Source organism: Falco biarmicus, chromosome 10 (assembly GCF_023638135.1).
Source record: "Falco biarmicus isolate bFalBia1 chromosome 10, bFalBia1.pri, whole genome shotgun sequence".
NCBI classification, from domain to species: domain Eukaryota; kingdom Metazoa; phylum Chordata; class Aves; order Falconiformes; family Falconidae; genus Falco; species Falco biarmicus.
In genome coordinates, this window is record NC_079297.1 from 195769 (window position 1) to 209472 (window position 13704).

At 52.3% G+C, this 13704-nt stretch overlaps 1 protein-coding gene across 1 annotated transcript in view; it reads left to right on the top strand.

Moving 5' to 3' along the window:
* The window catches only part of LOC130156078 (rho GTPase-activating protein 39-like), a 56612-nt gene that overhangs the window by 16356 nt on the left and 26552 nt on the right, over positions 1-13704 (top strand). Inside the window, 1 exon segment of the mRNA XM_056354240.1 lies at positions 11310-11708. Within this exon segment, the coding sequence (XP_056210215.1) occupies positions 11310-11708 (399 nt within the window).

Here is a 13704-nt window from a genome sequence, read left to right on the forward strand (position 1 = left end):
ACAGAGGGCCATTGTTTTGCTAATGCCATTTAGGAATGTAGCTGTTTCAGATATGTAGCTTTGCAGGCTGGTGCTTGAAAGCCTTATGCTCTGCAGTCTGCCTGTTTGTAGGGAGTCAGCAGCTGGCACCCCTGGTGACACCAGGCCATTTATTTATGGCCTTGCCTTGTAGGTGCTCTACCCTCTAATTACAACCTTGGTTTCCTCCAGCCCCCCACTGCTGCTGGCTCCTGTGCCTCCTTTAGGAAAGCTGAAGTTGTGGGCTTTTTGTGGTCTGGCAGGGTTATTTTAGACCTGAGGTGGGTGTCTCAAGAGGTCCCTTCAGTCCCCATCCCTGCATGCTCTTGCTAAGGTGGCGGCTCGGTCCCAAGATGCCAGCTGACGGTTTCCCTTTTCTGGTTTTGTAGGCTTCTTTTCTGTTCCTGTCTTCCCAGTCTTCTGCATCGGCCTCATTCGGAAACCTCTGTAAATGTTTTCTTCTTGTTGCTCAGTATTCCCTTGTGTAGCAAATGAATGTCTCTGGCACTTGGCTGTTTGCTCTTTCATGGTTGCTATGGACTCTTCCCTTCGATGAAGATAGTAGAAAAATTATTCTTTTCCTCTCCTGTATCGGGAAACTACATGCTCTGTAGCAGTGCAGTATGTCTGTGGCTGTGCAATGCCTCTCATGGTTTCACCAAGCCTAGGATGATCTATCCATACACAGAAATGACAAAAATCAAGTGGCTGCAGAGCCATGTTCCTCATGCAGCGTGAGTGACTTGGGCTGCTGCTGGGGTGGTGGAGCAGTTACTGTGTTTATGTGGTGGGGCAGCTTTTCCTACAACAGCTTCTGATTGTGGAGCCTGCTGTTCCTGGGCTAGTCTCCTTGGCATCAATTGGCTGAGGCAGCAGCTGCAGGGTCCCTGTCTGCAAGGGCTTCATGGTAATGCTGGGAGGAATCCCTGGAATTGGTAGTGGTGACATACGAGGCTGTGAAGAGTAAATATCAGTTCTGAAGCAGCTGGGCAGCAAGCTAGATAAATCAGGACCGTTGTCAGTAATTCCTAGAATGACAGAGAGGGCAGCAGGTGCTGCTGTGTACTTGAAATAGCAGGGATATCATCTGTGTGACATTACTTGCTTTGGCTTCGGGAGAGCACTTGATGTGTGCTGCTTCTCCAGGACTCTGGGCTTTTGCCCTTCGTCCTTTTGGCAGGTGCATCTTCTCTGCCTCATTCCTGCAGTGGTATCAGCAGAAAGCTCTTTGCCCCGGGCACAGCCTTGTCAGCATTGGGAAATGTCGACCTGCTTAGGTCTGATGAGTGTCTGATGAGTCACTGCTCTGGTGAGAGGTGGAGGGGACTTAGGGGTCCATGGAAATAGCAACAAGCCATGTTCAGCTTTCTGGTCACTGACCAGGGTTTCAATCAGCAGGGAGCCACATGGTGCTGGAGCTTATTGGGAAGGCAGGAAACCCATGCTCTGTCCCTCCCTCCTGCTATGTATCCATCCTCATGATAAAAATGGGAACAGCCTAGGCTTAATTTTGGGGTTATGTTCATGCTGGGGGCTCTTAGGTGCTTTGGGCCCTATCTGGGGCAGATGCTGTATGACTCAGTGCCAGCACACACTCCTGGAGGTGGATTTATTTATTACTCCTAGCTCTGCTCCAGCTGGGAGCATCTGTCATAGTTTGGTGTGTCCCAAGAAGACATAAGGGGAAAGCAGATGTGTGAGCTTGGGTACCTCACTGCAGAGATCTGCATGCCTGAAAGGATCCAGCTGGTGCAGGCCTCATGTGAATGCTGGCTGCCTGCTTCAGGGGGGCCATGTACAGGTGGGATGGCAGCAATGGATGCTCATCAAGCTGTGCTTACAGCATATGTGTCTGGGCAAATCCTCCCTGAAACCAGGGACATTGTCTCTGGGGCCAATGGGAAGGCTCCAGGCTGCTGCCCGAGGGCTGAGCTTGGTATGCCTTGGTGGGGCAGCACTAGGGGGTGGAGGAAGGACAGGATACATCCCAGCCATAGTGGTCAGTTGTTGCTGAACTTGCAGGTTGTCCCCTAATACTTTCACCTAAGCAACTGTGAAGTATTTCCTCTCTAGGATCCTGCTAAAATTGAGGACTTCCCATGTAAATCCTGTTTGTGGGGACAAAGTCTGGTCACGAGTGTATTGAGATGGAATACAGTCACTGTCTTGAGTGCAGTGCTGCTGGTATCACTCTTGAGTCCCAATGGCAACAGACCTGACCACGTGTCCTGTGGCTGTACAGGCAGGAAGACAGCACCAAGCTGCACCAGGCCTCAGCTCCCCTACAGGGCACCCAGTGCCCCCTGGCTGGCACCAAGCCTCCCCCACAGCTACCTCCCCCACAGCTACCTCCCCCACAGCTACCTCCCCCACAGCTACCTCCCCCACAGCTACCTCCCCCACAGCTACCTCCCCCACAGCTACCCTCCCCCACAGCTACCTCCCCCACAGCTACCTCCCCCACAGCTACCCTCCCCCACAGCTACCTCCCCCACAGCTACCTCCCCCACAGCTACCTCCCCCACAGCAGCTGGGATGTGGATGGGCCTGTGGATCCATGCAGCATGTTTGGAAGGAGAGAGAGGGGGTGAAAACTGCCAGTACTCTGCCCGGCCCCCCCCCCCCCCCCCCCCCCCCCCCCCAGTTCCCCCTTGTTCTCAAATGCTCAGCCCTTATAAGGAAAAATGACTCTGCTGAAGCCTTCACTGAGCTTAGGAGGTGCCACTGCAGCTGGGGCAAAGCAGAGCTTCAGGGCAGATGTTTAAGGACTTGGGGGTTTGGGCTGTGGTCTGATGTACAAAACATGATGTCAGGAGTGATCCAGAGAAGGCTGTGGCAGCAGCTCAAGGGCTGGATGGGTTGTCTGGGCAGATCCTGTAGCCCAAGGAAACTTGTCTCACTGCTCTGTTGTGGCCAGGGGCTCAGGCTCTCCAAGGGATTGGGTTGTCTGGGACAGACGCAGGAGAGGCTGTCTGGCCAGATCCATGTCCCTGGCCAGCTTGGGGCCCCTTACAAAGAGCAGAGGGAAGGGCTTGTAACCATTTTCACATCTTATGCCTTTCACCTTCTGCCCAGGCTGCAGTGGCCACAGCTGTACTCCAGCCATAATACACTCCATGGTGCTCATCCTCACTGACAATTTGGGGATAGAGAGAAGTGGGAGGCCCTTGGTCTTCAACGGAACAGTGGGTCCTTTCCCCAGGCACAGCAGCCAGCCCTGCTTTGTGCCTCCAACAGGGGAGCTGTGGCAAGAGCCTGTGTTTACCCTAGCTGTGCAGGTGCAGGCAGAGCTATGTACAGTCTGCATCGTTGAGATTTTGTTAATGGGAGCGGATTTTACTTCTCCTCCTGCTGTCAGGTGCAGTTTCCTTTAGTGTTGGTTTGTGCAGTCCCCTGGTGACTGTGTCTGCATCTCCAGTGCCTGAACTCCTGTTCTGTTAGAGCCCATTCAGCAGGTGCTTCATGCTCTGTCCCAAAGCCATGAAAACGAGGATGTTTCCTGCCCCTTGCTCTTCCCTCTGTTGCAGAACGCCTGTCCTCTGGAGGAGGGATGGAGAATGGGGTGGGGTTGAGCAGCACTTCAAGTCTCTCTGTCCTTAGCTCCCTGTGGGGTGCCCTATGCATGACTCCAGGACTTGCCTGGGAGTGGTTTCAGGGTCAAGATCTGTATGAGCCTGGGGCTGCACAAGTCCTGGTGGGTGGTGCTCAGTGCAGAGTGGATGATGGAAAGCATGAAGGTTGGTGTGGTGGGAGTTCCTGTGCTGCCCTCCCTTCTCCCAACTGAGGTGCAGTGCTTTGAGATGCCTGTGCATCCGTCCCACCCAAGGTGCTGGTGCCAGGCTGTAGGACCTTACACCTTTGGGGCTGTTCTGGGCTTTATTTTAAGCTGATTATCTTTGTAGTGTGACTTGGCATGATGTCTGTCCTCCCTCAGGGAAGATTCCCCTCTGCCCCTCCAGGTCCTCTTGTAGAAAATCTCAGTCATGTCCTGAATGGCCTTGTTACTTACTACTTTCTCTCCAAGACAGGACCTTAGTGGAATCTTCTATTAATTTTGGTGCTGCCCTGACTCGTTCTTGTGGGATGAGCTGCCCCATTGCTCTCAGTTCTGCTCTGGAGCTGGGGTGAATTGGGAAACTCAAAGCAGCAAAATAGGAGCCAGCAGTGCTGGTACAGGGGGTGGGGGAAAGTTTGGGAACGACCAGGGAAGAAGTAAGAACCAGCAGGGTCTGAGCAACCAAAAGGCCACAAAGTTTCTCATCTGACGTCTTTATCTTTGAAAATACAACTTAGCAGAAGGCTTGGGGCTTTGGTTGTGTTTTGGTGGTGGTGGTTTTTTTGTTTTGTGGTTTTTTTGTTTGTTTTTTTTTTAAACTAAAACCACCAAAGTAACAAGATAGTTTGTGTGACAGGACCTCTTCCAGACTTTTACCTCTAACTCATCTAAGTCATGGTGCTGTGCTCTCTTCTGCTCTCTGTAATGTGTTGCTGGGCTGCACTCTGCTTTCAGGGGGCTGTCCCCATTCTGCTCTTGCTGGAGCTGAGCACATGTGTTCAGGCTTTGAGCAATTGCAGCCATTTGTTCTGTATTTTCAGTCTGGTCTGTCTCCTGCAAAACAGAGGTTGGTTTGTTTGCATAATACTTATTTTCAGAAGCAGAGGAGTTTTAGGAATAGGCTGACATTTTATATTTATTTTAGTTCCTCTATAATTTTTGTTTTGAAAGATGCACATGTATTCAAAAAATTCATATATATATATATGGGGGAGGAGGGTTGTTTTGGGTATTTTCACTCCCCCAAGTTCTAAATGACAGCTTTTCTGGACTTGGCTGAGAGAACACAGTGAGTAAAGCCTCAATTGACTGGGTCAGCTGGTGGAGCATTGCCACAAGGAGCTGGTGCTAGAGGCCTTTTTGGAGGCCTTCTCAGCTCCAGGATACAGATGAGTGTTAGGGTCTTGTCCTGGCTTTGTGCAAATCTGAGCAATGTGGAGCCCCCTAGGGGTTGCACTGTATTGCTCAGCATCTGCACTGAGTGACATTTTTCTAAAGGGAGTCTGTCTGACAAGCCACCCAGTGTGCTGGGATGCTGTGCTGGGGTGGCTTTGCCTGTTGTGCAGAAGGTGAAGGGGCAAGCACAATCCTCTTAAAAGCTGTGCTGATGTTGGGGTGCTTGAGCACAGCCCGTCTGTTCTTCAGCCAGCTGGGAGCCTGGACCTGCATAGGAGGAGCAATGTCAGCAGCTTTGGTGCCTTTGGGCTGGTATCCACTCCCTGTTCCTTAACTGGTTTGCCTTGGTCTGCTACTGGGGCCTCCCTTTGGAGCAGTAGGGGTTGTAAACACGGCTTTGTTCTCTGTAAGGCTGCTTCTGCTCCCTCTCGTGGGGCCCCTCGTCACCGTCACCGTTAGCAGCAAATGAAGGAGGCTCTGAACTCCCTGTCTCTGTAGGACAGGTCATTTCAGATGCCCGTCCGCATCACCCCAGCTGCTTGCTGCAGTAAGGAGCTCTGGGCCCCATGCACATGTCCCTGCCCCTGACCAGTATCGCAGTATGACTGGTCTCTGAGAGTTGTACTTAAGTCTCTGTGTGTCTGATGACGAAACTCTTCATCCCTCATCCTCAAGGAGGACCACTTAATAGGTACTTGGTCTTGGTATTGACATGCCCTCAGTTAAATGACCTCTGATGATGGGAACTGCCTGGTCCTGGAGCCCCACCACCCCCTGGGGCTTCACAGAAGCTTCAGCATCCCTGGCTTGGAGCCATAGGCAAAAAACTGCAGCTCTTCATGCAAGGACACGGCAAGCTGCCTGCCCCTGCAGGGCATGGTAGCAGTGCCTTGTCCATGCGAGGTATATGGAGATACGAAGGAAAGCATCAGCGCTCATAGAGGTCATATTGGCCTACGGCCCCTCAAGTTCTTCAGTTTCCTGCTGTCCAGGAAGGTCCCCTGTCCTCTGAGTGCAGCCACCCTTCTGTGATATTAAGTACAAGATTGTACACTGGCTGTGTTCAAACTTCTGTTTCCTGGAGGAAGAGGTTAATTTCCCAGTTGCTTACTTTTGTGTTGGGGCCACCTTTGAGCAGGCTGCAGGCTCCCTTTGGGAGCATTAGTTGTCAAAAATCCCTCGGTATGGAGTTATGTTTGGTTAAGAAGGACTCGGTAATGCCCCAGCTCTCTTGAGGGCTCATCCTAAAGGAGGGAAGTGGGGTGAGGAGGTGGGATCTTGACTCAGGGCACAGAAACCCAAAAATTATGGAATATGGAAGTGAAATGGCAGATCAAGCTGGAAGAGCTCTTCTTGGAGCCACACAGAGGGGTGTACTTGCAGGCTGGTTGAAGCTCCCTGAGGCAGGGGTTTCCTGTGGCTTTCCTTGAGGCCCCCTCACCCTTGTCAGGTGAATGCCTCCCTGAGTTGTTGCTGAGCAGTGCGCACAGGTAATGGGTGGAGAGAAGGCTTCATGCAGTGGGCTGGGTGATCACATCGCATTGGTCTGAAGCTGACAGCTCCGTTTGAGGAAACATCTCTCTACTATTCTTATCTATGGATGGTCTTGTGAAGAACTTGTGGTGTCCAAGGACTGTGCTTGGCTGCCCAGGCTGTGGTGTCACTTGGGTGATGGTGGCAAGAAAACCAGCTGTCCTGTGGAGTAGTGCCTGTTCAACAACTTGTGGTTTCTCAGCTCTTCCTGTAAGTGACTCTTCTCTTCTGTATCTGGTCCCTTCCATTTCTAGTCCTGCTTCCTTCTCTTTAATTAAAACAATTTTATTCTTTCTTGGCCCTCGTGCTAACATTTATAGCCTTTGTGAGAAGATCTAATCAGAAGATGCTAGCAGGGTGCTCTTTCAGACTGAAACCCTTTTTAATAACTTAATAATATTTTTAATTCTCAGGTGTTGCCAGGCAGGACTGGCAGCCAGGAGGGACCAAAGCTCTCTTTGGAGGAGCAAAGTTTGCAAATGTCTGTCACCTCAGTCCCAGAGGCTGGCAGGACAGAGCACAGCTGCTTGGCCTCTTACCTGCTCTTTCTATACAACACTTAAAAACCAAGCTGCTGACCTGCAAGGACTTGAGCCTTCAGGTGGGAACAAATCTGTTTGCCCATATGAAATGAAGTTGTGCATAAAAAGCCCTACACTTCCTCCTGCTTTTTGCATGCCTGGTGTACCATACCCCTCATGGCACCTCGCTGCTTGGGGACTGAGCCTCCCCCATAGCCTTGCATCCCTCTGAAGAAAGAGCGAGCCCAAGGCAAGTACCTTTGCAGTCAGGTGGGGCTTGGGCTACTTGGATGAGCAGCTGGTGCTGTGGCCTACTTACAGGCTGCAAGGCATTGAAGCTATTTGTGTATTTGCTCAGGACACAGAGGAAACTCCTGAAATCTCTCTGACAATGCAGGAGGGTGCACACTGGGTATGTGGGCGCACTTTTTTTTTTTAAACAAGTGGGGGTGTTGAAATTGTCCTGTGTTGTGGCCTCTGGTGACCAGTTTAGTTCCCTGATGCTGTCACGATGCCAGTGGGCTGTGTGCCCCCATGCTCGGGCTGTAGTTGGAGGGGTTTGGTCTGGGTTTGCAAACTGGGCCTGTGGGGAAATCCTGTGCCTGGGGCCACTGAGTCCCAAGAGGTGAGATGGATTGAAACCACCACAGTGAATCCCCCCATTGTGACCATGGCTAGGTACTGCCTTACTGGTGAGAGTGGATACAACATGCTCCATGGCTGCTCTGTCGCCCAGCACTTGGAGCTGAGAGGACAGGGAAAAGCGTTATTCAGACATTTGCCAGGAAAGAACTTCTTGAACCCTGTGAAGGGGAGCTGGAGTTAATTTTTTTGATCTCCAAGTTACAGCCTTACCTCTCTGTGATCCTGGGTTTATCACGTTTTTCCAGAGTTCCTGATGTTGTGTTCAAGCCTTGTGTGGCAGCCTGCAGCTGGCCCTGCTCCAGGAATGTGCTCCTTGCTTTTCCTTTTCTGTCTTTACATATGAATGTGATTGTACTTTGGTATTTCAATGTGTTCTGTGCAGTTTTTTTCCCCTAGTTAAACTCTAACTCAGTCATCCTCAGCCCCTCAATTTTAAGGGGACCGAACAGGTCACCAACCCAGGTCATCCACTTACATGTCTTTACATGCAAAGATAAATGTAAGCTTATTAAAACGGAAAGCTATAGTTAGCAACATATGCCCAGTCATGGCCAAGTGCCATCAGAAGAATTCATTATTTTCAAGAGCTTGCACTTAACAGAAAATAGCTGACTCTTCCTCTCTCCTGAGGAGCAGCAGTGGTGGTATAGCAGTCAGTGTTTCAGAGTGTTGTTAATCCAGGTACTGGCAAAACAGATCAAAACCAGTGTGCTCTTGAACGTTAAAAAGATTGATCACTCAACTGTCTTGATCACTCAGCTGGGCCTTGCAGGGTTGGTTTGTTGTGTTTTTTTTCCTTGCTGCTCCATAAGTACTTCCTGTTTCCCCCAAGCTCATCAGTGTGTGTGTGTCGCTTTTGCAGTGTGGGGTGTCCCACCATGCCTGCTCTCCTGCTCCCCTGTCTTTCCCCTCCAGAGGACAGTGTGCCATGCTCCCCTTCTTTGGGTGAAGCCTCCCCCCTTCCAGCGGCAGCCCCTGCTCAAGTTGCCACTCTGCCACCTGGGTCTAAGTCCCCTGTGCCCCACTTCCTAGAGACTGCCTGTCCTTGTGAAGAGTTATGGTGCTCTCAGAGGTTGCTGCTCCTCATGTCCCCTCTGACCTGTCCCTTGGACCCTCTTTGCCAGTTCCTTATCTTACTTGCACTTCTTTGCTGCTGTCTCTGTGAATGCGTTCATCTCTTCCCAGCACTGCTGGGCTCTGCTGCTGCCCTGGTTTTCTCCTTTCATACCATTTATGGATGGCATCTCTTTACAGTTGACAATGCCCTTGATAATGGCAGTGACTTGCTGATTTGATCCTGTGCCTATGGTTTGTCATTGCAACTGCATGGAAATAATCAGGCTGGCTCTGTGATTCCTACCCCAAGCCATGGCACGAGGTACTGGTATAGCTGTTTCTTTCACCTTAAATCAAATAGGGGAACTGATGTAGTTTTGACCAAAAAATACTGAACAACAAACCAGATGTTTTCTGGACACAGGGTTTCCCAAGTGGGACCCACTTGCAGGCACGCTCTTGGCAGCACCCTGCCCAGCTCTGGCAATGGTGGGAGCCCAGCAGGAATCAGTGCCATGGGGAAAGGTGACGTTCTCTGTTCCCAGCTGCTTGTTGGACCAGTGCAAATGCTCGTGGTGGTAATAGCCTGGCTGGGTGAGCAGATCTGGCTGAAAATGGAACTATACCACAAAAAAAGTGGCTTTCACCTGAATCAGCTTCCCCAGCCAGCCTGTCTGGTAGCCTGAACATCAGCCCTGTGTGAGACTGCATGGAGGTCAGCATTGCACGGTAAGTGTTGTGGCAGGGAGAATTGCACCTTTTCAAAGAGGCAGTTCAGGTTTATTTTGTGTTGAACTCACACTGTACTTAGCAATTTTGCATCCTCAAAGAGCTGAGGAGCAGGCTGCTTTTCAGGGGTGCATGGCAGACTGTTCAGCATTGAATGCACCCACGGTTTTCCTAGCAGGGTAGTTAGTGTGTTCTGCAATTTAAATGCTCTCCTAGACTTGACTGGTGGGATGGGACATGCTGACCTTCCCCAGAAAGCCCAGGCAGAGCCGAGGGCTGTGCTGCCCTGCCAGCAGATGCCTCTGCTCCCATGGTTGTGCCAGCAGGGCCGAGTACCAGGCTGCCATTTCAAACACTGCAGTGCTGCCACTGTCAGCCCAGATGCCTCTGAGAAACCACAGGCCAGCAGCAGAGGGTGTGTGAGAGGGATGCAATGGGATTTCCCTTCTGCTGTTCCTCTGGGAATGGCTCCTGTTGCCTTGCCTTTGCCAGGGAGTGGCTGGAGGCTGTCAGGGCGAGCCCCCAGGGCACCTGACAGAGGTGGGTTTCAAGGGTGGCTCTGGACCTGTCCTGTTCACATGGCTTTTATTAATAACAGAAATAACTTGTGTTAAGTCCAGCCTCCTTCCTGCAGCCTCCACCTCCGTGGTGAGGAGGGTGGAGGGCCAGGACTTGGAGTGTGCGAGGAGGTGCTGGGGGGCACAGTGTAGATCTTATCCCTGTTTTCAGCTGCACACTTGAGCATACTGTCAGGGGTGAGATCACTTTAGTGGCAGCATCTCTCCCATGCAGGAGGAGGTCCTGTTGGCGTTTGCACCTCCTTCTTCTTTTATCTGGGCTAGCCAAAATTGTTTTGGCTACAGCACCATGGAGATACTGGCTTTGCTGAGCTCCTCTGCTCTCACCTGGGCCAGCTTTTTGGGGTAGGTGGGTTACTGTTGAAGGCTGATGTGCCATGTATGAGGACTTAGCAGGCCAACACCTCTGTTGCCACAAAACCATTATGCTGGTCTGCCTGAAAACCAGCCCTACAGCTGCCTGTGTTGCTTTCTCGCTAAGCCCTAGGCTGGGCCAGCATGGGTGCTGGTGAGGGGCTTCTCTGGGCAGCAGAGGGGTATGGATCAGTGGCAGGCTGTGCCTGTCCTTTGGGTCACCTTACACCTGAAGGGTCACCGAGGGGGGGAGAGGAGGAACCTGCAGTGGAGATGCTCTCATCCACCAGTCACTCCCCATGTATATCTTTTGGCCAAGCAAGTGTGGGCTTCAAGCAGGGACTGGGTGATCCAGAGATCCCTTCCAGACCTGTGGCATGTGAGCCCTGCAGACAGGCACTTGCATGGGCAGGCTGCCTGCAGGGTTAGGAGCCAGGGGTTTTGTCTCCCAAGGTGGTATTAACAACAGGGTGCAGCTCCCAAAAGGAGCAGATCCTGCCTTTGCAGAGCCTCCTGCTCTTGAGAGTGAATTTCCCTGTACATCTCACCAGGCGCCAGCACTCCTGCATGCCAGCCCTTGATGTGAGTTCTCAGAGCATCAGCAGGTGATGTTCACCCATCCTGTGCTGCTAGACCCAGACTTGTGAGTGGTGTGAGCTGATGTCAGGGCTGGACTAGGTGGGGAGACCTCCCCTTCCTTGTGCCAGGGAGTTGCTGATTCGGCTCAGCCCCATCTCTAACCCTTCCCCTTGTCTTTCCCCTGAACCCCTTAGTTAGATTGCTGGATTACTGAATGGCCCTAAGCAATGCTTTGATCTGTAGCACAGCTTCCTGGCCTAGAAGCAGCAGATCTGTAGGACTCCCAGACAGCCCATTTGCCTCGAGCCTCTGGCCCAGACTAATGCAGCTTTCTTGTTCCTACAGCTCGGATTGGGTGGAGATCATCGAGCCCCGCTCCCAGGAGCGGATGTATGTTAACCTGACCACGGGTGAGTGTGGCTGGGAGCCTCCTCCCAACCTGAAGGTGCGCCAGTCGGACCAAAAGCAGTGGTGGGAGCTCTTCGACCAAAACAACAACCGCTTCTACTACTACAATGCTATCACACAGCAGACCGTGTGGCACCGGCCCCAGGGCTGTGACATCGTGCCCTTGGCACAGCTCCAGGCCATGAAGCGCAGCTCCCAGCCTGACTGCGGGGCCCAGCAGCACCGGGGCAGCACAGGCAGTGATGGCAGAAGCACCCCAATCCAAATGGTCCTGTTGCAGGAGATGGAAAAGGGCAAGAGGGACTGTTCTGCAGAGAAGAGGAAAGAGCCTGGCAGGTAGGGAGAGCTGTAGCCCTCTCTGTTTGTGTTTGATGGGTGGCTTCAGTTGCCATGCAGGCACCTGCCTGGCCAATGGGCTGGGAAGCCATGCTGCCCCGAGAGGGTGCAGTGCTGGGACAAAGTGCTGCCAGGCCAGTGATCACCACTGCGTGGCCTCTTCCCAGAATACAGCTGTACACTTTCACCACTGTGGTACCACTTGAATGTCCCCAGTCTGGGCCAGGCCTTGTTTGTGTGAGGCACCACAAAAACACACGTCAAAAGATAATTGTCACTCCAGAGCCCTTTGTGCTGAACAGAAGGAGTGGGGATAGGCAAGAATGTCACACAGTGACGAGAGCTCTGTCAGACGCTTATGATGGGGTTTGCTGGGATGGCTGAGCCGCTGTGCGAGGGGTTAGGCTGCTGCAGAGTATGGGTAAGCCTGGCTGCTCTCTTTTCCTCCCCATTCGTTTGTCTGCTTGCATGTACTTGTAGCTTCAGCCAGGGCAGGAGGTGGGGCTGCGGGGACAGAGTTCCTGGGCACAGTTATTTGGTCTGTCAAGCCTGGAATGATAATGGGATGCTGGTTTTTTTTGGCTAAAAGATCTTCTTAAACTCAAACCAGTCTGACAACAAGGGTGGGGGGTGCTGGTGTATTGAAACTTTGCCAGCTTCAGCTGCACAAAAGCATCCCCTCCCCAGGCTCTGTGGGGTTGGGCCATCTGCCTGGGCCACTGCCTGGGGCTGCGCTGCATCCTTCTTGCCATGTCTGGGTGTCGTTCTGCCCTGGAGAATGTGGTACCAACAGCTGGGGAGGCCATGCAGCAAGCCCAGTTGAGTCACGCTGAGAAGTGACTCACCCAAGGGCTAGAGCAGAGCTCAGGCTGGGACTTCTGCTATCTATGCCAGTGCTCCTTGTCCCCTCTTCTGGGTAATGCAGTGAGCTAGGCTTTTTTTAACAGCTTGGGTTTTGAATGGAGGTTGTCTCTCTGTGTGCCTGGTGCAGTCAAGGAGATAATAAAAAAGTCAAGATGATAAAACCCATGTAGGATGGTGATTCTGGAAAATGCATACCTAGAGTGCCCTACACTGAGATTTATCGCTTGTCTTCTGCCCCCTATAAGATGCTTCTGTATTCACTTCAGATCTGCATGACTGGGAAACACTGGTGATGCACATGAAGTGCACCAGAAAGTGCCTGTGATGCTTCCATTGCCTCCTGCCCCAGGAGCTGCCCCTCTGAGCTTCAGACCCATCCAGAGCATGATCCCTGCTCTGCCAGGAGAAACCCAAAGAGTGAGAAATGCCTTAAGCTGAACCTCAGTAGCTCCCAGTTCCCTCTGGTGTGTGTCCCCCGCCAGTGACCACAGGTGAGCCACAGGCACGTGGGATTTGCCGTGAACCGACTGGCTTCCCCTCCTTGTCCCTCTGCAGCCTGGTATTCTGGGACAGTTGGGACAGGTGCCAGCAAACTAAGTCTTTCCAGAGGGGCGAGTACAAGGTCCTTGCACAGGGCGTAAGATACCCTGAGCTATGCGGGGTCCAAAATACTTCTGATTTGGCTCTCAGGAGGGAAACATGGACTCCTCAGCCTTGGTCCGGGTAACAGCTGTGCCTCAAGGGATAAGCGATGCCAGCTCTGACCCATCCCTCAGCTCTCTGGCCCTCTTGGCAGGGAGGACCCCATGCAGCGTCACTCATATAGGAGGAAGGGGAGTGAGGTGATGTGGCCAGCAGTTTGCTTTACTTTTCCTTGCCAGCCAAACTGGTGCCAGGTAGCATCTTGGGTGTCCCTGCTGGTTCTCCTGCAAGTGAGGGGAGTGGGAAGGCGTCCTCCCTCACTCCATTCCAAGCCCTTTGAGCCTGCAACAAACTCCATTGAATGTCAAGCACTGGGAAGGGTTTGAGTGGCAGCTTGTCTGGGGAACTAACAGACTGCTTGGACATGTGAGGCTTTTCCGGATCCTTGCACCGGTATTTGCCTGTGGAAGCTGCTTTCTTGGAAGCAGGA